General features: G+C 35.2%; 1 protein-coding gene across 6 annotated transcripts in view; it reads right to left on the bottom strand.

Annotated features, from left to right (window-relative positions):
• The window catches only part of LOC150102804 (uncharacterized), a 271,397-nt gene that overhangs the window by 128,813 nt on the left and 116,528 nt on the right, over window positions 1-26,056 (bottom strand). For all 6 annotated transcript variants that reach the window (XM_090399129.1, XM_090399128.1, XM_090399130.1 and 3 more), the window contains one exon: window positions 10,454-10,500. In XM_090399129.1, coding sequence (XP_090255255.1) covers window positions 10,454-10,500 — 47 coding nt within the window. The remainder of the gene's footprint in view (window positions 1-10,453; window positions 10,501-26,056) is intronic.

Here is a 26,056-nt window from a genome sequence, read left to right as displayed (position 1 = left end):
GATGATAAAGGTGACATGAAAACAGGAGAAAAAGATATCCTTGAAGTATGGCGTAATTACTTTGAAAAACTGCTAAATGAAACAAGCAGTGATGACAGCACAGTGGTAAAAAACACTGACCAGGCATGCAGGCAGGAATACATATCCATACTTGAAGTAGAAAAAGCTATCAAAGGCTTGAAATGTGGAAAGGCAGAAGGAGTAGATGATATTCGACTAGAAATACTGAATTATAGTGGTATAAAAGTCTTACAGTGGCTGCACTGCATAGTTCAGAAAGCCTGGACAGAGGGAAGAATTCCTGATGATTGGAGTAGCGCTCATAGTACCCATATATAAAAAGGGAAATAAAACTGAATGTGAGAATTACAGAGGTATTTCCCTACTGAGTGTTCCTGGCAAGATCTATGCAAGTATACTTGAGAAACGGTTGAGAACAATTGTGGAAGAAAAGCTGGGTGAAGAACAAGCTGGATTCAGGCCAAATAGAGGCTGTCAGGATCAGATCTTCACTTTACGACAAATAGGTGAGAAAGCATGGGAATATAACAAGGATCTGTATTTAAGTTTTGGATTTGGAAAAGGCATATGACAAGGTGCCAAGAGAGAAGCTATTCAATACGCTGCAGTTATATGGTGTCAATGGGGCATTATATCAAACAATACTTAGTCTTTATTTGAGTTGTAAGTCAGCAGTTAGAATTGAAGGAAGTACAGGAAGATGGTTTAATGTTAAATCTGGTGTGAGACAAGGATGTACATTATCCCCTCAGTTATTCATTATCTATATGGATCACATTATGAAGGAAAGTTGTTTTAAACATGATATCAAAATTGGAGATGTTAAGGTCAGCTCTTTGCTTTATGCGGATGATGTTATATTTCTAAATAAATCCACTACAAGTCTCCAAGATTCTCTGACTATATTGAATAACTGTTGTAATAGATATGGTATGAAGGTCAGCAATAAAAAGACAAAGACAATGAAAATAGGCAGAATCACTGAAAATGTCAACTGTGTTGTGAATGGAGAACCTGTGGAACAAGTAAAACATTTCAGCTACATAGGCACGATTTTTAGTGAAGATGGTAAATTAAATATAGAAATAGACAACAGAATCAGCAAAGCTGGTATGGCGGGAAGTCAATTGAATAAATTCATATGAAATAAGAGAAAAATTAGTCAGAACACTAAGTTAGCTGTATACAAGACATTGTTCAAACCAGTTTTAACTTATGGATCTGAGAGCTGGGTCAAAAGTAAAACACTTGACCAACGACTAGAGACCGCAGATATGAGAGTCCTGAGAAAGATTAGAGGCATGAACAGATGGCATCAATGGCAATATCATATTAAAAACGAGGATATTAGGAAAGAACTTGACATTGTCAGCATCTAGGAATGCGTTAGCAGAGATAATCTCAGGTGGTATGGTCACTTAAAGAGAATGGTTGAAGAAAGATTAGCAAATCAAGTGTTCTCTGCCAGGTTGGCAGAAAAACGACCCAGAGGAAGACCAAGATATAGGTGGATTGATACGGTACAAAGTGCCTTAGACGATAGAAATATAAGATCTGATAATGTTGGAGTCTTAACAAGTAACAGACTGCTTTGGAGGAAAATTGTAGATAGGAAGTTGGTAATGATGTAATTTTTTCATGTAGTACTATCATATCCTGTACATCCCTTGAGGGTACATGTCAGGAATTCGATGATGATGATGATATTATATGTGTATCCTATAAGTTGCTTTGTGATCACATGATCTTATAATTCCAAACATGCATAAGTGAATTTATGATGACATAATTACATTTAAAAATCTTATGAGGAGAAGGAAAGAGATTTGTTTGCAAAGAATAACTAACTAACCAATAATACCCAGCTGCTGTATACATTTGATAGTTCTGTAAGACAGCTACATATGATGGTTGGTTAATAACTACATGGAGGGGTTAATCTAATGAACTAATAATGTTGATCAAGTGATTAATGGCATGGCTGGAATAAATGTTGGTTGACAGAGCAGCAAATCTTGTAAAATCTGGTGTGCTTGCTATGTATATTTATTTCTCAGTTTTATATATATCTTTTTTTGGTTTTCTAAGAACTGTGTTTTGTTTACTGGGGATTAGTGTACATTTTACAAATTAATAGGATACATAATTTCCAATCATACATTGGAATTATCCACACTTGCATGAATCCTATATTCATTTATTTTTTTCATTCTTTATTTTTTGTCAGTGGCTCTTCTGTATTATCAATAATAGATATCTCACATATGCTAGTATTTTGTTGTAGATCGCCCACTTCTTATAATACATAAAAGTATTCGTTTTTATTCAGGAACAGATCGTTACTACATCTGTTGTTTCTGAAGACCAGAATAAAACATTCCAACCTCAACAGACTATACTGTAGAAGCAAGAAAAACAAGTAACTTTATTTATCACAAAACACAGTATAGAGATATTTATTTACAACTATGTACTATATTTAACAACAATTAGTAAAATTAGAAGCAAGTGGAATGACACTCATAATGAACACTCCTTTCTCAAGGACTATGCTGAATGCATGCAGGTATAGTCTGACATATATCAGGGATTCACTTCATACCCTGCTGTTTAGATCTCCAACAAGGACCAGTGTTTGATTTTCTTTGTCAGGTGTTTTCTCTAATAACTTAAACATTTTCTAAGCTTCTTCCTTGGTAGAACCTTCTGTGTGATCAAGGCACAAATAAGCTTCACCGCAAAATTCCTACTTTTGATGTTTGCCACATCACTCTACTAGAAAATGCCTGCCATTCATGAATATTATCTTTTCAATGCTACGGACTCCTTCCTTTCCTTCATCTTCTTATGTATTTTGCAATTGAGCAGGTTCTTTTTTTAGTAGCAAAAACTTTCCTTCCACTTTCTTCTGTTCTGAGCCTTCTCTTTCAAGGTTGTGTATCTGTCTCCATTCAGAGTGTCATCTAGCATTGTTTTCCTCACTTTTCCTGTAGGTCTTTTTCCTTCTATGGCATCTCTGATTATTCCATTTCCTCTCACGATATGTCCAATCCAATTTTCCTTTCTACTCTGTATCCTTTTTAATAGATTCCTTTCATCTTCTACTCTTTTTAAGACCTCTTTACAAGTAAAGAACTTTACAAGTAAATTCTTTATTCGGGATTTAACATAATAAATATTACTAATTAAGGAGATAACCTGCACATCAGCTAATAATTATGAAAAATTTCTTTATGTTATGTGATAATGTGTAGTCCATATGTGCCACATATTGAAATTTATTCCTGTATAACTGAAATGAGAAGCAGAGAATTTTGTGTTACAATAGCGAGAGTTGTGTATGGGAACTGTTAAATTATTTGTAAATTCCATTAAGCTGTCTGGTACAATTCGAAATTCCAAACAGACAATAAGGAATAATCCGGAATAATCGTGTATAATCTGTACGAGCCGAGCGTAATGATGGAGGCTGCGCCTACATGGAAAGTGACTTCAGAACAACTACCTGGAAAAGGGTAACCTAACAGATTAGGGAGAGTGTAGGATCACCCAAGGGGCATGAACGATAGGGTTCATGGGTAAAAAATACATCGAATAGAGGGCACCTGAAAGGGTGAATAAAAGATGATGTGCGCCATATTACTTTTTTTTCTTCTTCGGTTCCTGGATTCAAGTTTTAGGAGTTTTGTCGGGGGATTCATGAGAGCGCGGTGGGTCAACAAGGACAATTCTTGAGGATTTCCAAGCGAAGCTGATTGTGTAACGGCAGCCTATGAGGATCGAGCCTTTGAATAAAGTCCCATCGAGGAGAACGGAGAAAATTTCCTATAGAACACTAGACAGCCACAGTCCGGAAATGATTCAAAGAAAAGCGTAGTGCATCGCCAGGCGTAAAGACGGCCGATAACTGTATAGTAAGGTAATCCAGATCTACATGAGATGGCGGCATGAAATCTGAAAGGATCCGGTAATGTAAAGAATTTCATTCTATGTTAAAAATCGCTTAGAAGAATAAGAAATTTGTGCATACTGTAAAATAAAGACACTAATAGAGAACTTTTAAGTAAGAATTTGTTAAGACCACGTGGAACAAAGAAGAATTGTTGATAGGCAGTATTTTGATTGAGAATGGCTAGGCTTGACTAATGGAATTTAGAATTAAGATGGTTATCGATAGAGTATTAGTGAAAGTGTTTAATGCGTGTTCTGTGAATAACTTGTGAAAGGAATTATATCCTAGTAGTGTTATGCTTACACTCAATCTTATCCTTTCGTAATTGAAGGATTTAGCTTACTCAAATTCATTGTTGTGATTTAGTATGAACCTTAACTTTGAGTGAGTTTTGTTGTATTGAGTATTTAAATTTTCTTAACTGTAAATGTTTTGTGCTTTTCCAATAAACGTTTTGTACCTTATACCTGAGTTTATGCCTGATTACGAATTCAAACCACTTATGACATAGAATCTTTTGGCGTGAAGGAATTAGATATTATTGCTTAAGTAAGATTCAGGTCACAACTGCTAACTGAATCTGCACAGCGCTAGCGTAAGATTAATTATTGTATGAATTTAGAATTGTTTCCCTGAACAAGATTCTCATGTGTTATAGAAATCAAACCCACCAATTCAACTGGAAAAGCACCTGCTCTTTACACTGCACAAAAACCTGGGACCAAAAAGAAATTCAAGGAAGCCTGTGAAATCCTGATAAACCACCCAAATATCAACAACAAAGATGGCATGAAAATTCCAAGGATCTGGATGGCACACATTCAGCCTACCTAATATGTAAGATCCAGCATAAGTCAAGACTCTAGCCAATCCTCAGCTAATATTAGAAACCATTCCATACCAACTGGGGCTGGAATGTGTACATGATGTTAATATATATATATATATAGATAGATAGATAGATAGATAGATAGATACTTGTTGTTGTGCCCAATGCATTTCTACAACCAACAGATAATAATAGGACTCTAGCGTTGATGTATAATTTTTTTTTAAATTCCTCCCCCCCCTTCACCAGAGGTCAGGCCAACAATTGTTGTAGTGGTTGGTCAGTGTCTTTAACAAACCAGTTTGATTGTAGTGTAGCTTGTTTCCTGTGTATAGTTGTATACTCCAGAAGATGACCTTGACATAAAGGTCGAAACGTCGAATGTAGATTTCAGTTATATTAAACTAAAGTTTTTATTCAAACATGGTAGTTGTCTCCATAATTTTCAAAAATGCATTCAGGTCACCGTGTAAGCCTAAAAGAAAGTACTGAATTAATATTTTAAAGACGCAACAGTAATCAGAAAGCAGGCTATTTTGAGATAGAACAAGGTAAAATATAGAGAAAGCAACAACATAACAATGCCACAGCTGACAGAATGTGATTAGGGCCCTAGAATTTAAAGTTGACACATCCTTAATCACTATAAGTTGGTTTTTGATATCGTATCAGGCAATCAGGCATTTATTGGAATAATTAGAATTTAAGGAAATTATATTGTGTTGAAGTGTAAGATGAATGCAGATATGTCCCTGCCTACAAGCTCAGAGTTAAATGACTCAGTTTTTTAGAACGATTAATCCCCAACAGTTATTTCCTCAGTTTTCGGGTGATGAATCTAATGACATGGTTGCATTCTTTGAGTACATTGAGGAATTGAGAAGGATTGGTCGGTGGAGTGAATTCCAACTGCTCATTCTGCTACACAGCAAGCTAGTTGGAAAGGCTAAAACCTATTTTCACTCCTCACCGGTTCTGAAAGAAACCCAGAGTTATGTTAAATTTAAAGAAGTCCTTCTTTCACAGTTCTCAAGAGTAAGGAATGTGGGACCGAATCTTTGTAAGCTCCAAAGAATGGTACAGAAGGACAAAGAAATTGTGTCAGATTACCATAACAGGATCTTGCCAACACACTAAGTTTCGGACAAAGACAGGCACCACCTAAATTAGGCCGTCTTCCAGCACTTTAGGGCAGGATTGAAACAAGAATTTAAGGAGGCAGCATACGGAAAGGATATATCAAACTTAGAGGAAAGTTATAATGTGGTAAAACAGACGGAGCAACTGCTCGGAGACATTTGTCCTGCAGGCGTTCTTGGGTCTGTCAATGTGATCAAAGAAGAAAGAGACAGCACATGAAGAAACATCCAGAAAACACTTTCTGGATGTTTCTTTTCAGGGCACTGAAAAGAAACATCCAGAAAGACAACAGCCTCTCTATGACAATCTATGAGAAGTCCTCATTATAAGATCGGAGAATCAATGATATAGTTCACAAGGAGTTTGAAAGGATGCAGAGACCTCTGCTTGATAAGATAGATTCCATGATGCAAAAAATAATGGAGCTGTCTGCTAAATGATGTGGTAACTGTCCTTTGTCCTTGGACGGAGATAATGCTAGGGGCTACAACTGAGAGGGTCCAAGATGCTATAGCTGCAACAAGTTATGACATCTTGTCCGTAACTGCTTCAACAGACAAGGCTATTCAAAGGGAAATTCCCATTCAGAGGCCAAGTCACATGTTTGTAGCAAGCAAGAAAAACGGAAAAGGGGAGTCAGAAACAAAACACTGAACTAACTGTTGAAGGAAGGATCTGTGAAAAAAACTTCAAGGGATTGACTGACACGGGTTCACAGGCTTCAATAATCTCTGAGAACTATTTCAGAGAGATATAGCCATATGTAAAGGGTAGGATTAAACATTTAAGAAGGCCCATTAAACTTTTGGGAATATCCTCCACTTTTATCCAGGCTACGAGGTTGGTGAGACTAAGAGTGAACTTGCCCGAATTTAATATGCATGTGTGGCACAATTTTATAATTCACCTAGAAACTCACTTCCTCATTTAAGATTAATCTTGGGGAATGACTTCTTATCGAAATACAATTTCTCCTGTGATTACTGAAAAAGGGAAGTCTGCTTTCAAGGGAAGAATAGAGATACAGAGGCTGGAAAGGTATCATTATTTCCAGGTAAAGCAAGTGTCCATGAGCGTTGGAAAATCCAGAGAAAAAGAGGGCATAAACCGACTGGAAGAGATGTAGAGCTTATTAACCACATCAGCTCTGAAATGAATGAGCTTTCCACGTCGGAAATCTCATCGAGTCCTAACTTAATTGAAGAAAAGGGAGAAGAGACACAATCAGAAGAAAAGGGTACAATCAGAGATGAGTGGGAAGCAAACAAAGATACTCTAGAGATAAATTATGCTGGTGTTGAGCGGAATGTATTTTCCTCCTACAGGAAGTTAGTTGGTACCCAGTACAAAACTCGAAAAGGACTAGGCAAGCATAACCCAGCTGGTCGTTGGAGGAAGTGTAAATCTATCAGATGGGGGGAGGGGGTCAAAAGTTTGTTTTTGTTGTGTTGTTTATTTAGACATGAACTCAGAGTTAGCTCTAAGGCCCAGGTTAAACAGAAGAGTCATCCCCAGGAAACTGAGGAAGGAGTAAAAAAAAAAAAAAAAAAAAAAAAAAAGGAGGTTTCTCTGAGAGAATAGAAAAACTTTTTGAATAGAAAGGGGGAGGGAGACTTTTGTTAGATCCTGAATGGAGCACTTTACAAGTAAATTCTTTATTCAGGATTTAACATAATAAATATTACTAATTAAGGAGATACCCGCACATCAGCTAATAATTATGAAAAATTTCTTTATGTTATGTGATAATGTGTAGTCGATATGTGCCATATATTGAAATTTATTCCTGTATAACTGAAATGAGAAGCAGAGAATTTTGTGTTAGAATAGTGAGAATTGTATAAGGGAATTGTTAAATTATTTGTAAATCCCATTAAGCTGTCTAGTACATTACGAAATTCCAAACAGACAATAAGTAGTAATCCGGAATAATTGTGTATAATCTGTACGAGTCGAGCGTAGCGATGGAGGCTGTACCTACGTGGAAAGTGACTTCAGAACGACTACCTGGAAAAGGGTAACCTATTCCAGGTAGGTAAAAAACATATCGAATAGAGGGCATCCGAAAGGGTGAATAAAAGACGATATGCACCATATTACTTTTTTTTCTTCTTCGGTTCCTGGATTCGAGTTTTAGGAGTTTTGTCGGGGGATTTGTGAGAGCGTGGTGGGTCGACAAGGACTATTCTTGAGGACGCTTGAGGATTTCCAAGCGAAGCTGATTGTGTAACGGCGGCCTTTGAGGATCGAGCCTTCGAATAAAGTCCCATCGAGGAGAATGGAGAAAATTTCCTATAGAACACTAGACAGCACGCCACAGTCCAGAAATTATTCAAAGAAAACCGTAGTGCATCGCCAGGCGCAAAGACGGCCGATAACTATATAGTAAGGTAATCCAGATCTACATGAGATGGCGGCATGAAATCTGAAAGGATCCGGTAATGTAAAGAATTTCATTCTATGTTAAAAATCGCTTAGAAGAATAAGAAATTTGTGCATACTGTAAAATAAAGACACTAATAGAGAACTTTTAAGTGAGAATTTGTTAAGACCACGTGGAACAAAGAAGAATTGTTGATAGGCAGTATTTTGATTGAGAATGGCTAGGCTTGACTAATGGAATTTAGAATTAAGATGGTTATCGATAGAGTATTAGTGAAAGTGTTTAATGCGTGTTCTGTGAATAACTTGTGAAAGGAATTATATCCTAGTAGTGTTATGCTTACACTCAATCTTATCCTTTCGTAATTGAAGGATTTAGCTTACTCAAATTCATTGTTGTGATTTAGTATGAACCTTAACTTTGAGTGAGTTTTGTTGTATTGAGTATTTAAATTTTCTTAACTGTAAATGTTTTGTGCTTTTCCAATAAATGTTTTGTACCTTATACCTGAGTTTATGCCTGATTACGAATTCAAACCACTTATGACATAGAATCTTTTGGTGTGAAGGAATTAGATATTATTGCTTAAGTGAGATTCAGGTCACAACTGCTAACTGAATCTGCACAGCGCTAGCGTAAGATTAATTATTGTATGAATTTAGAATTGTTTCCCTGAACAAGAGTCTCATGTGTTATAGGATATTGGATGGCGCAGCAAAAAAATAAATTTTGCCAATATCCGAAAAGGAAATAGTACTGAATTAATATTTTAAAGGCACAACAGTAGATTAGAAAGCAGGCTATTTAGAGGTAGAACAAAGTAAAATATAGAGAAAGCAACGACATAACAGTGGATTACATAGAATAGTCTCCCATGATGATTTCTGAATCATACTGAATGTGTTTTCTGGTTGCTTGGCTGATGTAGGAGGGCAGAAAAACTGAAGCTTCTGGGAGAAGAAACCTACTACTTCAATATGAGTCAGGCTAACTCCCTTCATGAAAGAGCCCATCTACATCTTTGATTATGATAAGAGTTTAACTCAGCACTTCTCCATTATTCTTCTGACTGCAGTGCAAGGATTTGATTAGTTGATTTTTTGGTGCAAGCACAGCAAAGGTCATACTGCACAATATTAGTTACAGCAGTACCTAATATAACTGCAGTGGAGAAGGCATCTCACCAGTAACTTATGTTTTATACTGCGAATATGAATTCATAAATTGGGATGCATGAATTTTTATGATATATTGTGTACACATGTTACAACTTGGTGAATTGAACAAACTGAAGCTAAAAGGAATAAAAAAAAGTGGGAAATGTTTGTGGGTTCAGACTAAAATCTAGAAAATTTAATAATTTCCTTGATCCCCATCGTTTTTTCCAGCCTGGAGTAGTACAGTACTAATGTAAAACAGTTCTGAGGAGTTTAACACATTTTATGATGCATTTTGCCTCTTACTTACCAAATATTAAGACGTGTAGAATCATTTCTAATTCATGTTGCTTGATATAGTTCATGATTCTTCCATGCTACTCCACATATTTCATGACTTTCTGAAGTGTCAAAAGTAAAATATTACTGTAATTTTTGATGCTATTATGTGGCTGTCTACAATCTATGAAGTATAGGGTATTCTAATTGACTACGTGTTGGTTCAAATGGCCATAGAGAACAAAGAAGTATTGGTCTCTCGAATTCTCTCAAGTTTTCTGTGAATTCGAATTTGGCTGGGCATGGAAAGAATTTTATGTGGTTCCCACTGACAAAACGTTATTAATAAACTTATAGTACCTTTGTACCATGGGTGAATTAAGGATTTTTTTTTTTAATCAACTTTATTATGAGTATGTGTAGTCTTCGTTCTATCCTCTTATCATAAACTTCACTTGGACAAAATTAAACTATCTGGATAGTTCTGTGGCACCCATGATCAAGAACAAGGTACCACTAATAAAGATGATTTTAGCTCCTGTAGTTATCAAACCAACAATAGATACCTGCATGTCAGTTGCTACGGTTGTTATTCAGAGCTTATATATTCTCTTTTGAGGGAGGAAAACAAAATCAAGAATTAAGCATGAAAAATATAGCAAAATCATCACATTAGTTATTGTTATACTCACATTTTTGAACGAAGCCTTTCGAAATCAGCACTCTCTTCACTTGCACTCTAAAATAATGAAATTATATCTATTATCATCAAAAAATTCACTGGATTTATCAAGTCTACTATTACAGAACTTATACTGCACAATGTTAAGTTAGATGTTATGAAGATGCATTCATAATAAGCAAAACTTAACTCAATATCAGTGGAAAGGGTGTTGGCAGTACACGTTACTTTATTTTAACAGTATTGATTACAACGTAGAATGATAAGGAAATATTTATTAACTTATTAGCTGATATTTTGCTGGTATTATATCCAGTATAATAAAATTAGTTTAATCCTTTATCCAAGTGTGAGCAAACAAAGTTTGCACCTGAAAGTATCTTCAGGACTGGGGTAAGGTGGTACAACAGCAGGGAAACTTATTGCAAAGGTGGAGCAAGCTTTTTCATCATTATATCCAGTATCTTCAGAGCACAAGAACAGTTTCACAGTACATGAAACAACAATCTAGTACAACAGTGGGACTAGTTTAAAAAAAAAAAAATTGTAGAAGGCAACAGAAGGAACTAAAGTCCTAAGTGATACCACCTATGCTGAAAGTTGTACACAGAAGTCATAAGTCAGAGAGATTTTTTTTTGGAATCTACAGCAGCTTTGAAACATATGCCAAACCTCAGCCATAGATGATATCAATTTGTAACAGACAACAGAAGGAATTAAAATCCTAACTGATACCATCTATGCTGAAAATAGAGAGAAAACAAGCATTAATTAATCTTAAAATCATGATTGTCTCTATTTTTTTTTGGTAAATTTATACAGCCATACTACCTGAGGTTTGGCTTATGTTTTAAAGCTGCTGTAGATTCCAAAAAAAATCTCTCTGACTAATGACTTTTCTGTACTACTTCCATTTGATCCTGTGTGAAAGGGTATTCTTCAAAAAGGATTAGACTCAACTTGCTATAACGATGGTGCTGAATGTATTTTTTTTTTATGTTCAACAAGGTGAATGTCAAGAGTTCTTTTTGTCTGTCCACAGTAAGCCAGGTCACAAGAACAGGGCACTTCATAAACTCCTAGATGAGATCAAGAAGAGAGTTTGTCCTTCATGAACAGATGAGAGTTGCCAATTTGACATATGGTTTAAATATGGTGAAAAGCTGATATTTATCAAGCACTGATATCCTTTTTTGGCACAATGAAAACATTGTGCCAAAAAAGGATATGGGAGACTTGGATTGGATTAAGATGGCTGCATCCAAATGAATGTTAGCAGCTATTGATGGAGGCAGGTCGTATATTCCCTCTTCAATGGAAGCCATTATTTTGGCTTTTAGCATAACAAACTTGCTTGTGTCGCATTTTCTCTTTCTTAGTCAATGGCTAAAATACTCATAGGATAGGGGAAAAAATAAATAAACACTAAATGCTCCCCAGAAATCCCCTTCATTGCTTATCACACAAGATTACAGCAGAACTGTTATTCATACCATACACTCAAGGCCACATCTGAAGAGATATCTAGATTATTTAAAACAATATTTTTAAAATAAACTTAAAGTTTTCTTGTTTACTTCAACATATACTTCAGCTATATATACTTAAAAATAATTGTTGAAGGGAAAATTGATAAATAAGCCTGATTAGGAAAAACAGGCATTGGAAATGAGATGATCTTATCTGCTTCTTCTACCTGAATGAATTTCATGACACATTCAGCAAAATATATAGGAGTAGTAAATTCTATTTAGTTTTCTGTTACATGTGTAAAGCAGTTATTTAAAACATTATACAATTTTCAAACTGTTCATAACAATCTTAAGATGACAAACATGGAAACATAAACCGAATAATGTCCTCCTGTTTGCATTCCTCTTGAATATTTTTTCTACTGTTCTGTCCATGCTTCTTGCATGATCATCTTGGATTTTTTACAGTACTTTTTCCTGCACTTATAAACTTTAAATAGTCTTCAGAATATTTTGCAAATTCCCTGACATTTATCTCATATATTTTTACCAAAGTCTTCCCATGACTCTTGTTTACTACTTTCACATAAATCTTACATCTCAGTACTTTACTACTTTCAGATCTTATATCTCTCCGATTTTTTCCTGTATTCTTTTAATGTATCTGCTGACATATTTGGTAAGATCTTTCAGTATGTGCTCGCTTTTTTTTCCAGGATTGTTTCTTTAACTCCTTGTGTGCATATGGTGTTATTTTTTTCTAATCAATGAAGATGACTTAACATCTCTCAGGTGAATCAATGTTTTCTTCAGGGGTTACCATTGAGACACTAAGGTCACTGCCTATTTCCATTGACTTCTTGTTTTACAATTCCATTTTTTCTTGAATAATATACAGCTGAGGCTATAGTTCACCTAAAAAAGCTGCTGGTCTTTAATTTTTTTTAAAACTTTTTTTACATATTGTTTTTTCAATGTGATATTAATTTTAATCCCACTAAAAACCAAGTGATGATCACTCATCACCATCAAATTCCTGACATTTACGCTCAAGGGATGTACAGGATATGATACTACTACATGAAAAATGTACATCATTACTAACTTCCTATCTACAATTTTCCTCCAAATCAATCTGTTAGCTCTCAAGACTCCAACACTGTCATATAATTTATATTTCTATCTTCTAAGGCACTTTTTACCATATCAATCTGCCTATATCTTGGTCTTCCTCCGGGTCTTTTTCCTGCCTCTATTTGTCCTGTCCCATTTTCTGTTTAAGTGACATATCACCTGAGAATTGCTCTGTTAACACACTCCTGGATGCTAACAATGTCAAGTTCTTTCCCAATATCCTCATTTTTATTAAGATATTGCCATTGCCATTCATGTCATCTATTCCTAATCTTTCTCAGGACTCTCATATCTGCGGTCTCTAGTCTTTAGTCAAGTGTTTTACTTCTAACCCAGCTCTTAGATCCATAAGTTAAAATTGGTTTGAACAGTCTTGTATACAGCTAATTTACTGTTTTAACTAATTTCTCTCTTATTCCATATAAATTTATTCAGTTGACTTACTACCATACCAGCTTTGTTGATTCTGTTGTCTATTTCCATATTTAATTTCTCATCTCCACAAAAAATCATGCCTAAGTAGCTGAAATGTTTTACTTGTTCTATTCTATACGCTCTCCATTCACAATGCAGTTGATATTTTCAATGCTTCTGCCTATTTTCATTGTCTTTGTCTTGCTGTTGCTGATGTTAATACCAAATTTATTACAACAGTTATTCAATTTAGTCAGGGAATCTTGCAGACTTGTAGCAGATTTATTTAAAAGTATAACATCATCCGCATAAAGCAAAGAGCTGACGTTAACATCTCCAATTTTGATATCGGATTTAATATCAATTTCCTTTATAATGTGATCCATATAGATAACGCATAAGAGAGGGGATAATGTACATCCTTGTCTGACACCAGTATTAATGTTAAACCATCTTCCTGTACTTCCTTCGATTCTAACTTACAACTCAAATAAAGATTAAGTATTCTTGATATAATGCCCCATTGACACCACATAACTGTAGCATATTGAATAACTTGTCTCTTGGCACCTTGTCATATGTCTTCTCCAGATCTACAAAACTTAAATACAGATCCTTGATATATTCCCACAACTTCTCAACTATTTGTCGTAAAGTGATCTGATCATGACAGCTTCTATCTTGCTTGAATCCAGCTTGTTTTTCACCAAGCTTCTTTTCCACAATCCTTCTCTAGTATAGTGGCATAAATCTTACCAGGAACACTCAGTAGAGAAATACCTCTAATTCTCACATTGTTTTACTTCCCTTTTTATATATGGGTACTATGAGAGCTCTACTCCAATCATCTGGAATTCATCCCTCTGTCCAGGCCCTCTGAACTATGCAGTGCAGCCACTGTAAGATTTTTATACCTCCATACTTTAAGCATTTCTGGTTGAATATTATCTACTCCAGCTGCCTTTCCACATTTCAGACTTTTGATGGCTTTTTCTACTTGTCTGGATTCCTGATTGCATGCCAGGTCAGTGTTTTTTTTATCACTGTGCTGTCATCATTGTTAGTTTCATTTAGTAATTTTTCTTATTAATTACTCCATACATCAAGGATATCTTTTTTCTCCAGTTTTCGTATCACCTTTATTCTCTAATTCCTTTTATAGCACTCTTTCTTCCATTTCTGAGCTTCAACAACTGCCAGAATATCTTGCCACCTTCTTGATATTTATATTCTATGTTCTTACCAAAGTCTTCCCATGACTTTTGTTTAGCTTTCTTACATTTGTCTCTGTATTTCCAATTTCAAATCCTTGGTGTACTACTATATCCTGAAGCAAATGGCGATATCTAAAAATATTGCCATCAACAAGGCTTTTCTTATTTCTTGTGTCTTCTCTACATGTGAATTTGCATAGATTTTTATGATGAAACATGTTGTTAGTATTGACTAATCCATATCTTGTACAGAAATCCAGCAGGTACTTCACCATTATTATTAAGCCTTGCCCTTTTCTCCATATTTTCCCAAAACTTTTTTGTATGTCTGGTGGGATTTGTTTCCTATTGTCTTTGTCAGTTGCATTCTTTAATGACTCGAAAAAATTGCTCCACTTAGAACTTTCTGTAGGACCACAGGTACAAAGAATTTCATTGTCCATTTCCCCAGTAACTCTACTTGAAATTGCCTTCTAATCAAGAAGTTTATCTTCATGTTTGGTACTGAATGCTATCACTATTCCTTTCTTTTCTTGATCATCATTGCTCGAAGATAGGATTTCATTTGTTTTAGTAACACCAATTACATCCACATCACTCAAAAATCTGACATATTCAGTTACGAGATGGGTTATCCTTTGAAAGGAGCTAGATTTCATCATACTTGCCAACCAATGAAAAGTACAATTTCCATCACATAATTATATGCCAGTAACAATATTACTCATTTTCTACAGCATTTTTCCTCCCTTTTAAGGTGAAAGTTTGATTCAGTGGCAGATTACATAACTGAAATTTGCCATCCTATCTTTTCTTTGTTGTTAGGCTCTATGGTTTCATAGACAAGTAACCCAGCTTCTTAGAAATCAGCTTACTGCTTAAGATGATAGACTATGCTGATAGGATTACCATCGTATGTCTATAAATTGCATGTATCCATCTGGCTGGTTGCAGAGTGAAAAAACCCATTTCCTGGAGGAAAAACTTCTCACTTCTATGTGAGACCACCTTCAGATAAAAAAAAAAAAAGTCCTGATAAAGGTTCACATCCTAATTGATTGTGAAGAACCTTTATCGGGGCTTTCAAATCCATTTCAGTTCTAATAAATCTGTGTAGCTCAGTCAATATCAAGCCCAGGTCTTTTCAACTGATGGGCATTGGTGATAATGGGCAAGCCATGGACTAATCAGAGACAGGAAATATTCTATTATTTAAAAAAAAAAAAAAAAAGAAAAAAAGTGAAAAATTGAAATGTTTTACTATTTCAAATAACAGCTAAATATTAGAAGCAATCATATTAACAAAGGCAGCTGCTGCACGCCAGACTGTTCACTGAGCACATTTTTCTTACTAAGGAATTGGAAATCGAGTGTTCCTAGCCATCGCCTTGACAAAATCATTCGTAAAAAAATGCTATACACATGATTTTTAATTTAAGATCAGTTCCAGACACTGTTGTGGAGAGCAGAATGTTTTTTTTTTTTCCATCTACTGCTGTTGGTCTCTTCACCCCCCACCTCCCCAACACCATCACTACCAATTAGTAAGTTCATATCATACTGAACACTGAATATAATTTAATTACACACACACTACAGTATTTCCCTTCATGCCTAATATGCGCATGAATGGAAACCACTGACTAATTTTGAAATAACCAGAATTAGTAAATGTTTAATTTGTCGATTTCTAATTGAAATAAAAAGTTTGATTTTAAATTAAACATATTTGGTCATTTGAAAATTAAATATATATACAAACTTATTGCTTTAATACTGACCATGTTGTAATGCGTACAAACATCTACCAGTTACGCTAGCAAACTGTCTAGCTTTTTCAAGGTGTTGACAGAAAAGCATAAAAAAACTAGTAAATGCAAATTGAAAGGAACATAAAGACGTTATAAACAATCTAGTAGCTAAGGTTACACATTTGCGTGACAGAGACTGAGAGGACTGATTGTTCTTATTCATTATCATGCATACGTGTTTGTTGTGAACGCGTAATGTGATTACTGGCTAGATGTAGTCCAGGTGGATTTAGAGAGAGGATCAGGTTTTTCCACGAACTGTTCAGAATAGTACCCTGATTTCTGTTGAGGTTTCCAAAAGTTATTAACACTATTGTGGCTTCCTTGAATAAACGATGTCTGTAGTCGTCATCCAAATATGGCATGGAGCTGTTTTGCTACTCTATCGTGTGGTTAGACGTACAGAAATGATGTGCTAAGCCGGAAAAAATACTTCTGTTGTAGTTTACATCACCAACATGTTCTTTTTGTCTGATCTCTAAACTCTGTGAAGTTTGTCCGATGAAGGCAAGATCATAGGAGCAAGGAATGTAATATACACCTGGATATTTGTAGAATGGCACCTTATCTTTTGGGGATCCTAAAACCTGTTTGATGCTGGTGGTTGGTTTGAAGACCACTCTGATGTTGTATGCTCTTAGTATTCTGGCTATTTGATAAGAAATTGACCTGATGAAAGGGATCATTACAGTAGAAATGTGTTGGGAGCTTGATTCTTCTTGTCTGAGGTTGTTACCGTATAGATATTTTTTGATGATGTTCGGAGGATATCCATTTTGTGATAATGTGTTGACTATTAGTGAGAGTTCAGTCTGTGTATCCTCCTCTTCTGATATAAACTTTCGGGCTCTATTTTTCAACATATGGATAATGCTCAGTTTGTGTGTCCTGTGATGGTTTGAAGTATAATGAAGATATCTTCCAGTGTCTGTAGGCTTTCTGTAAATAGATAATTTGACACTATTTGATTGTCTCTTTATCAGGATGTCTAAAAAATGCAGTTGGTTGTTATTTTCCACTTCCAGAGTGAATTTTATCTTGTTATGTATTGAGTTGATTTTATTCACAAACGATTTTATGTTTTCTAAGCTGTCTTGCCATATAATGAAAATATCATCTACATATCTCCACCATATAGATGGTCTAGGGGAGATTGTGGAAAGAATTTCTTTTACAAGTTTTTTCCATGAAAAGGTCAGCACAAGATGGTGATAGCAGGTTTCCCATTGCTAGGCCTTCTAATTGTTGGTATATAGTCATTCATTTTTGAAATTATAGATTCTATAACTGTGTTAAAAGAACTCTTTTTATTATCCCAACGTTTCGATCTTCACATCAAGATCATCATATGGAGCATACATAAATATACAAGATACAAGACAAGCTGCGTTACATTTAAAACCGTAAGCTAGAGAAACAATGATTTGATCACATGCTACTCACTTGCATGACCTCTAGTGGGAAAAAAAAAAAAAATTATATCAAGCTAGATTTAATTTATGATTACATGAATAAACATTCTTGCTTAGATGGTTTTCCTTCCAGTAACAGTGGTGTCGTATTTCTATTATTACAACTGTTATTTTTGATTTAAAAAAATAAAATTAATTAATTAATTTAAAAAAAAAAAAAAGAAATATATATATATACACACACACATACACAAAAATTAACAGAAAAAGTAAAAATTCAATAATTCGAAAAGTATAGACAGTAGAATGATGTGGTTTTCACAGGAATGCACAGATAGACATGGGATTTTTTTTAATAACGAAAAATTTTATTACCAGAATAGTTACATTTGCCAGCGACAGGTGGCACTTAAGTTGTGTCAGTAGTTTGTACATTGCCGCAGCACAGCTAAGATTACAAATGTTCAATGTGATGGCCATCAGATGTGGCACAGCATCGAAGAGTGTTTCGGCTGTGATTTCTGTCACATGATGGCGAATAGCTTCTTTCAACATAGCCAATGACGTTGGCCGACCTCTGTACACCTGTGACTTCAAGTAGCCCCATAACCAAAAGTCACAAGGTGTAAGGTCTGGAGATCTTGGTGGCCATTCGTGCGGGAAAGAGCGACTGAGGACACGGCATCGCCAAATGTCGATCACAGCAGGTGCTGAACAGGACCAGTGATGTGTGGAGGTGCTCCATCCTGCATGAATGTTCCACTATGAAGCACTTCCCTCTCTTGCAAGGAGGGAATGATGCTGTCTCTTAAAAGCGCTGCATAACGCTCGCTTGTGACAGAAACAGTTTGAATGTACTGCTGTGGACTTCCTCAAATAAAAAGGGGCCTATAATTAATGACGCAGTGAACCCACACCATGCTGTCACCTTTGGCTGATGCAAAAGGGATTCCACAATCGCGTGTGGGTTCTCTTTTGCCAAGATGTGGCAGTTGTGTGCATTTACACTTCCATTAAGCGAAAAGTGCACCTCGTCAGTCCACAAAACATTTGACAGCCAGTCCACATTGTTTTCCATCTGTTGAAAAGCCCAATTTGCAAATTCATGATGACTCTCAAAATCGGTTGGTTTCAGTTCCTGTACATGTTGGATTTTATAAGGATACCTCTTGAGGATGATCCTGAGCGATCGCCACACAGTCCCGTACAAGCCTATCAGTGAGGAACAAGACATCGATCCCTTTCCACTTCTAAAACCTCGCATCAAACGATAGGTGCATAAAGCCACATTGCACATTCGGAGTTCTGATAATACAGCTTAACTAAAAGTGCTTTATCTCGTAATGATAACATGCCTCACCTTGGCAGAACGTTTAACTTCAGTAATAAACTTTAAATGCTGAAAGTTTAACTTCAGTATTCACTACATCTGAAATTTACGTACCTCACAGTTTAAATAGTGAGAGGTAGTAGCTCCGGGACCGCTACAGCACCACCTGTCGGTGACAAATGTAACTATTCTGGTAATAAAATTTTTCGTTATTAAAAAAAATCCGATGTCTTTCTGCGCATTTCTGTGAAAACCACATCGTGCTTACTGTTTATACTTTTCGAATTATTGAATTTTTACATTTTCTGTAACTTTTGAATCACCCAGTGTGTGTGTGTGTGTGTGTGTATATATATATATATATAATAAAATAAATAAATTATTTATAAATTACAACATGAATATACATTCTTTCTTATAAATTTTTTCTTTAACAGTGATGTCCTATTTTTTTATTTTTAAAGTTATTTTAGATTTCGGATCCTGGATTTTCTACAGTCCTGTTTATAGTTAGAGAGGAAGGATTCGTGGGATGAATATATGCCTTCCATATGCATGGGATTTTTAGACCATCATTATTGTTTAGATTGGGGTGATTGATAATGATCTCACAAGCTACCTTAAATTTGCATTCATACCATGTTTTGGTGTGATGTAGACAACTAGTGCTTTTCCAGTCAATTCTATGTAAGGTGTTCAGGGCATGATCAGAAAGGCCAGCTTCACCATAATTATTATATTTCATATGTGTCGTTTATGTTCTTTTTTTCTGATTGGAATTGTGTGTCCTGTTTCTTCCTATGTATGGTATGTTGCAGGTGCAGTAAATACAGTATACTCCAGGGTGGGCCAGCAGAGGGAGTGGGTCTTTGGATGAGTTGAGTAAGCTTTTTAATTTTGCAGGAGGTTTAAAGGTGGCTTTGAGATTGTATTTTTGTAATACTCTGTTTATTTTGTCTGATGTCCCTTTAATGTAGGGAATGGTTATAGTTTTACTGTAGTCTGGTTTGTCTTTGTTTTTTATTGAGATCTTGTAGAGAATTTTGTTAATAGTGTTTTGGCTGTATCCATTTTATTGAAAAGTATTGCTGATGACTTTAAATTCGTTTTTCATTGGAGTAGATCTTCAGAGCCCTGTTTTTTAGGGTATCGATGAGTATATTATATTTTTCAATCTCAATTGTGAACTGTATGCGTTTGTGTTGCTTGTTTAGGTGGCTAAGGAATGTGTCTAGTGGCCATGAGACCAGATCGCGAAAACATTGTCAACGTATCTAAGCCAGACTTTGGGTTTTAAAGGGGAGGAACCTAGGGCAAGTTGTTCAAAATATTCCACATAAAAGTTAGCAATTGGTGGGGGGGGGTAATGGCGAGCCCATGGCTGTACCTTCTTTTTGTATATAGAAAGTGTTATGTCATACAAAATAACCAGAACGTAATACATGCACAAAGAGCACCGTAATATATGGAGGAAATTTGATCTGTAAAAGAAGAATTGTGTCAATGATTGGGACATTCGTAAAGAGCACAGTGACTTCAAAACTGATAGATCATCTTTTTCTAATGTAATGTCTCTGATGATGTTTATGAAGTGTTGTGTGTTTTTGATATAGGAAGGGGAATGACCCACCAACTCCTTGAGTGTTGCCGCTAATTTTTTGGCTAAGTAATAAGTAGGGCTATCAATCCCTTTGACTATAGGCCTTAGCGGTGTGTTTTCTTTGTGAATTTTCGGTAGCCCGTAAATTCTCAGGGAACAAGCATAGTGTGGAAATAGTTTTTTGACCGTATCTTCGGGCCATGTGGTAATTGACTTAAGTAGATTCTCTGTTTTCTTTTTGTATTCTGTTAGTTGGGTTATAGTTAACTAATTGATATGTGTTATTGTCCAAGACCAACAGATTCATTTTTTCCACATACCTGGTTCGGTTTAAGATAATGGTGGCACTTATTTTATCTGCTCTGGTTATTAAGATGTTCAGATTTGACTTTAGTGATATTATTGCTGTTAATTCGTGTTGAGTTAGGTTGCTTGTTATTGTTTTGTTATGATTTTAAATGTTGGTGGTTTCTAAACGTATTTTTTCTGCTATGTTATTTGGGATGAATCTTAATACTGCAATGAATAACCTTGTTTGCTGTACAGGCAGTAAGGAACTCATCGAGGACAGTCACATATCATCCACAGCTGTCATACCTTTTCTTAGATTCATTCACACTACTTGCACTCATCACCTACAAAGGCAAACCATTCAAATCACGTACTACTCGAAGAGAGAAATCAAGTTCTCTTCCCTTTCTTGATTACATTCATTCTCAACTCCCAAGAGATGCCTTCTCATCCTCTTCCCCACTTTACATAAAATGAAAAATTCCATCCCCTGGTATCCTATTTGACACCCTTTCAGCAATTTGTAGGTCTATTATATCACACCTCTTTCTCCTGTCTGCAGTCCATAAATTCTCAATCTGTTCTCATAATCTACATTCAACAGTTCTGACATCTTTAATCCTTTCCAATCTCATCATGATGAGATTGCATCAAAGCCTTGTAAAGAGAAAAATGCCTTCACCCTTACATATCAATGTTTGTTTCACCACTGCACTTATCCTCTGAGTTGTATATGCAATTTTTGCTATATGGCTCATAAACTTCAACTTTCCGTCTACTAAAACATCACAATTCTTAGCTTGATCAGTTTCAGGATTATTGTGGAAGAATCCTGCCAATATAATATGCTACTGGATATCTCATTATACCCAAAGTGTGTAACTTTCCATTTACTAACATTGAACTGACAACCATTTTCACATGCCCACAATTCCAGCTTATTCAAATCATTCTGCCAGTACTGCATGTTAGTCACACCCTGATTACCCTGTCAATCTTTGCATTATCAGTGACAAGCTGTCTCTTGTCAAACTGCCAATATCATCAATGTAAAAACTGAATAACAATTAACCACTAACTGATTTCTAGGTATCACTACTGCTCACCTTATATCTTGCAGATTCACTTTTTCTATACTACTTTTTCATATCTCAGTCAGTCAGTCTTATTCAAGCCAACAGTTGATAATCCAACTCCATATCCTCCAACTCATGTAACAGCCTTCCATGATGTAACCTGTCAGAAGCCTTAACAAAGTCCAAACATATCATGGTGTTTCCATTTCTCCTCGTCTAACTCAACCGTAACATTATAAAATGTCAGCAAGTTACTCAAACATGACCTTCCCTTAGTAAACTCAGCTGTTCATTGCAAAGTATAGATTTCTCTGCCAACCCATATCTGTATGCGAGCTCTTACCAACTTTTCCAAAATCTTCACCACCACTCCAGAGATACTGATAGGTCGATAGTTACACACATCAGCCTTTGCATCACCCTTCTGCAATTGGATTATCACACATTCTTTCCACTCCAGTGGAATCTTCCTTGTGCTGAGACTGAAATAATACAACCATATATTATTTGATGTATCTGCTTTCTGACCTTACTGTAACAATTATTACACAACTTAAAAATCTTTTAAAGAGTTCAAACGTACCTTTAATTTAACCAGCTGCAATGTTTACCTTTAACTCACATTACAAGTGTGAGGATGGTCAATAGTTTAAAAATACATTTCCCCACCAATATATTTATTATACAGAACAGGAATCGCTGAATATATTGCCAATAATGACATTAAATCATAAAAAATATAATTACAGAAACAATAAATTACGGACACTATTTGGCTAGGATCTGGAGATACGATTACACCATAGGTAAGCAGATTTTGCTATTCTAAAAAAATTCTACAGGAAACTTGCATAAAGGACAATTCATTTACTTAAAGTATATTGTAGATGTGTGCTCATCTTGATGAAGATACTACAGAGGTCTGAAAGATTCAATCAAAAAAAAAGGGGGGGGGGGAGACAAAAGCACTTCGGATTAAAGGATTGCATACAATTAATGTAAACTGCATTCTGAAAATCAGCTTTGCGATTGTTTTCATTTAAAGCTCTGTCAGAAAGTAATTAAAAGTAGTGCAATAACTCTGCCATGAAACTTCTATGTGAGAAGAAGAGAGCAAGCAGGCTGATCAACTCCCTTAAGTGTTATTTTGAATATAGTTCAACTAACAGAAATTTGGTTTGTCTCAATGTACTAGATGCACTGTTACAAAAAAATAAATAAATAAAATAAAATAAAATAAAATATATATAGATAAATCCCTCAATGCAAGATGTCAAGGTGGTAAGTGGCATAGAAATATTTAGAAGGAATGTGATTTTGCATATTTGAAATCTGTCTTTGAGAAAGGGAAAAATAGCACAAACATTTCATTTGTTCTTAATATTCAGAACTCGAAGAAATTAGCAACATTTTTTTTTTGAAATGATCATGGCTCGACACCAAATCCTTCATAACTTTTTAGGGATCCTGCTTTAAATTTGCATGAAAATTTTCCTTTTCTCTTAATACCAAACCCTTTGCAGTGCCATGTGTGGAACAAGAGAAACTTAAGATGGAATGCAGGAATCGATGTTTCCCAGAGTTTTCAGCCTTTTGAGAAAGACAACATTTATTTATTTAGCAAATAATGTACGTACAGAATATGATCAGATAAACGGATGAAACAATTACATGAAACAATTATATATTTATATTACACACACAGACATTATTATAATATACTATATTATTATAAACAATTAATTATATATTACATAACTAATATCAAAAGCTCTAGTGTAAGAAAATGTTAGCAAGTTCCTAACAATGTGCATAATAATCTGGGACTGCCACAATTATATAGAGGAAGTCCATTTTCATTTATACAACATCTGTTTAGATTTCACATGTCCTATCCTGAACTGGTTAAGTGTAGCTGCCTGAAGTCCTTTCCCTCTATATTGGAGGAGAAACAACTATGACTTTGCTACATGATTGACAATGAAGTTTGGGCACTGTTATAACACATTGGGCTAATACCACAGCTGTTCTGCATAATGTGCCGCATCTTCACTTCCGTGAAAAGCCTCCTTTCTGCAAGATATTAATTTACCAGCAATCTCTGTCAAGTGTTCTTTGAGTCTGAAGAAGAAACACCGGTGATCTTTCAGCATACAGAAAAGTGCAAATAGGAAATTCCTACAAGCTACTTCACAATATCATCATTTCTTATGATGAAGAAATAATTCGGGAAAATGTCTAATGGAAGAAGAAGTGGTGTAAAAAGATGGAAAGAGTATGTAAAGAATTTGCACAAGAAAGATAATAATATTGAAGCAAAATTTGAAAGGAGAGAATTTGTTGAGGAACGTATGATAATGAAAAGTGAAGCGATATCAGCAATGGAATAGCTACCAAATGGAAAAGCTCTTGGAGGCGGAGTGTCAGTAGAATTACTGAGGGCAGATGGATCTATAGTAGTGAATATATTGACTGAGATTTGTCAACAGGTTTGGAAGAAAATACACTGGCCTGGAGATTGGAAAACATCAGTATTCATTCCAATTCCTAAAAAAATCAAATCTCAGAGATTGTGAAAATTATAGAATCTAGAGATTGGAAAACATCAGTATACATCCCAATTTCAAAAAAATCTAATCCCAGAGATTGTTTCAATTATAGAACCATTGCTTTAATTTCACATGAAGTAAAGTCATGCTGAAAGTGATCCAACAAACACTTGATCACTTTCAGCATTTCGGGAGAAACAGTGCGTTAAAAAAAAAAGGGGGGGGGGTGGCAAGGTTGTATACTGTTGCCCTACCAATTTAACATTTACAGTGAATATATTATGAGAATGGCTAATTTAGAACAAAGATCCAGCTGGTATTAAGATTGGTGGCAGAAAAATAAATGTACAGACCATACATCCCTCATAGCAGAAACTAAGGAAGATCTGGAACAGGTGATTCTACTGGTTAAAGGGGGAAATAACAAACCCAGGCATCAGCAAAACAAAAGTGATGGCTTCTGGCAATTTAAATGAATTTATAATAGAGGGATATAAAATAGAAATCGTTAAAAGTTATGATTTACTAGAGTCCAGAATCAGAAATGATGGGAAATGTGAAGATGAAATTAAAAGATGGATAGTCATGGGAAAAAAAGCTATGTTAAACCTGACAGATATTATTAAAGATACAGGTGTGGGTAAAGCCATGAAAATTTGAATATTCAAAGCTATGGTATTTCCAGTAGTGATGTATGGATGTGAAAGCTGGATTATTAAGAAGAAATTGATGTATTTGAAAATTTATTTGAATATTGAAAAGCGAACTGATTTATTTGAATTATGGGTGTGGAGGAGACTATTAAGAATCCCATGGACTGCAAGAATGGACAACAAGAAGATTTTAGAGAGTATAAAGACAGAATGCTCCTTGGAGACAATGATCGTTAAACAGAACTTGATGTACTTTGGACATATTATGCAAGCTGATGAATCATTGGAAAAGATAGTTATGTTGGAGAAGATTGAGGAAATGAGAAAAAGACTACAAAAGAGTTAGACAAACAACATAAAAAACTTACCAACTTGAACTTACAATTGCTGAAAGAAAGGACAACAGACTGAGTTAGATGAAGAACCTTTGTACACAATATCAGCGAGTTCAAAACAACTGGATGGCAGATAACAAAAAAATCAAACATTTAGTGACTATTTAAATATCTTGATCTTATAATCCATTTGATATGAAGAAAATATTTATCATCATCATCATCAAATTCCTGACATGTACCCTCAAGGGGTGTACAGGATATGATAGTACTACATGAAAAATTTACATCATTACTAACTTCCTATCTACAATTTTCCTCC

This window comes from Typopeltis vanoorti, chromosome 10 (assembly GCF_054136105.1).
Source record: "Typopeltis vanoorti isolate ZY-2024b chromosome 10, IOZ_Tvanoo_1.0, whole genome shotgun sequence".
Taxonomy (NCBI): domain Eukaryota; kingdom Metazoa; phylum Arthropoda; class Arachnida; order Uropygi; family Thelyphonidae; genus Typopeltis; species Typopeltis vanoorti.
The sequence above is the reverse complement of the archived record's forward strand: the minus strand, read 5'-3'. Positions and strand labels throughout refer to the sequence as shown.